Raw genomic sequence first — 1,968 nt, 5'->3', positions numbered from 1 at the left:
AGCCCCCCACGAGATGTTTTTTTTTTAAATCAATATTAATAAAACGTAAACACATTTTATTATGTAAGATTAGCTTTCACCCGCGACTCAGTTCCCGTGGATTTTAAACAAAAGCAAGTAGCCTATGTTTTATTCCAGACTATCCTCTTCATCTATACCAAATTTCATTGAAATCCATTCAGCCGTTTAAGTTACAAAATCTAACAAACATCTATCCATCTAAATTTTCGCATTTATAATATTGGTAAGATAGCTTTTGCCCGCGACTCTTTCGCGTGGAATTGAAAAGAACAAAAGTGGATAGTCTATGTGTTCTTTTTTATGATTTTTAAAATCAGCGCTTCTAAATCTTCCAAACTATCCTCTACATCTATACCAAATTTCATGGAAGTCCATTCAGCCGTTTAAGCTTCATACCACGACCACACAGAAGACAGGCGTGAAATGGAAGCAATTCCGTGTTTCGTCTGAGGAGTGTGGTGCCGAAGGCCTAATTTAAGTCCCTTACTCTTTACCATCCTTTTCTTATAAGGACAGGATGGGAAGAGGATGTGGATTTGACGGTGGAGGAGATGCATAGGAAGGGGAAATATCCTCTTTATGTGCGTCTCCTCCTCCGTCGGATAAGGGTAGGCAACGCATCTGCATTTGCGGATGTCTATGGGCAACGGTCGCTTCGCCATTTTGACGTATTCAGGTGGCCTGTTGCTCGTTTGCCACCTTATGTTATAAAAAAAGCTACAAACTAACACCCATCCATCCATCCATCTAAACTTTCGCATTTATAATATTAGTAAGATAAGCTAGTTAATATTTGTATAAGGCTGGTATAGTGTGCAAGCTGAGCACGCGGTGCGCGGTGGTGGCGGCCTGCAACCCGCGCGGACATTACCATACAGACGAGCCTCTCGCTGCCAACGTCGCACTCGGCACACCCTTGTTAAGCAGGTACCACTGACCATTACAAATAGATAGGTTATTGTCAGGAAATTACACGTTTTTCACATATTTTGATACATATTTCGATACTTTTTGACACATTTGAATGATTCTACGAGCAAACTAGAAATGGATAGGTTATTGTCAGTTAAATACACACTTGTCACGTAATTTGAAACCTATTTCGATACTTTTTGATACATTTTAATGGTTCTACGAGATAACCAGAAATGGATAGGTTATTGTCCGGTAACGCTTGTTATGTATTTCTATGTTTTGACTTTTCGATTCTACTAGCAACATTGTTAAGTCTAATTCTATATCTATTATTAGTTTAAATCCTGAAATATTGACCGAAAACGTCAGCCAGATAAAATCAAATAGACACAAAATACAAGAGTTTAAAAACTGTCCATTGATAGAAGTCGGTGAGGTTACATGAAATGAACTTATGAAGATAATTTATTCATAAAAAAAGAAAAACAATATTTACTCACTGAAACTTTTGGCTTATATGGTCTTAATGGTCCCATTATGGTCTTAATTGGGGGTAAAACTTAGCATTAAAAATGGTTTTCCTCACGAATAAGATAGCGGTTTGTTACGGTTTTAATACATATTTGATCTGACTTTTGTATAAATTGTCTATGTCTATGGTATTTAAATATTTTGGAATAATTACAGATTTGACTTGATATTCATATTATTGGACTCTAAAAACAAATCATGGGATAAGTTGGTTTCGTCGTATATTTTACACGGAGCATCTAACGCTAAGAAATCTAAAACAAGATGGACCATTGAAAAGTTACAGGTTTTAAATACTTTTTTTAATGTTTACATGCCAGTACAGTTGGACAATTGCGATGGCCAGTATAAGTATGAACTTCTGGCGCCAGTTAGCATTGACGCAGTGGCAGTTGATTGCCAGTCCAGTTGAACGCTACTAACCAACTGTACTGGCCAAATGAAATTTTGACCTTGACACTTGAGTAATATACATTATTATGAATTTTATTTATTAAATGT

General features: G+C 36.5%; 2 protein-coding genes across 2 annotated transcripts in view; one reads left to right on the top strand and one right to left on the bottom strand.

The window, feature by feature from the left end:
- LOC106106266 (glutathione S-transferase D7-like) overlaps window positions 1–1,968 on the bottom strand; it is a 144,773-nt gene that overhangs the window by 30,393 nt on the left and 112,412 nt on the right. The gene's annotated exons all lie outside the window — the stretch shown is intronic.
- Window positions 1–1,968, top strand: part of LOC106106169 (DNA helicase MCM9) — an 11,855-nt gene that overhangs the window by 7,687 nt on the left and 2,200 nt on the right. The window contains exons 15-16 of the mRNA XM_013286716.1: window positions 824–948; window positions 1,624–1,837. Of these exons, the coding sequence (XP_013142170.1) occupies window positions 824–948; window positions 1,624–1,837 (339 nt within the window). The remainder of the gene's footprint in view (window positions 1–823; window positions 949–1,623; window positions 1,838–1,968) is intronic.

Source organism: Papilio polytes, unplaced genomic scaffold (assembly GCF_000836215.1).
Source record: "Papilio polytes unplaced genomic scaffold, Ppol_1.0 DF822289.1, whole genome shotgun sequence".
In the NCBI taxonomy this organism is placed as follows: Eukaryota; Metazoa; Arthropoda; class Insecta; order Lepidoptera; family Papilionidae; genus Papilio; species Papilio polytes.
The sequence above is the reverse complement of the archived record's forward strand: the minus strand, read 5'-3'. Positions and strand labels throughout refer to the sequence as shown.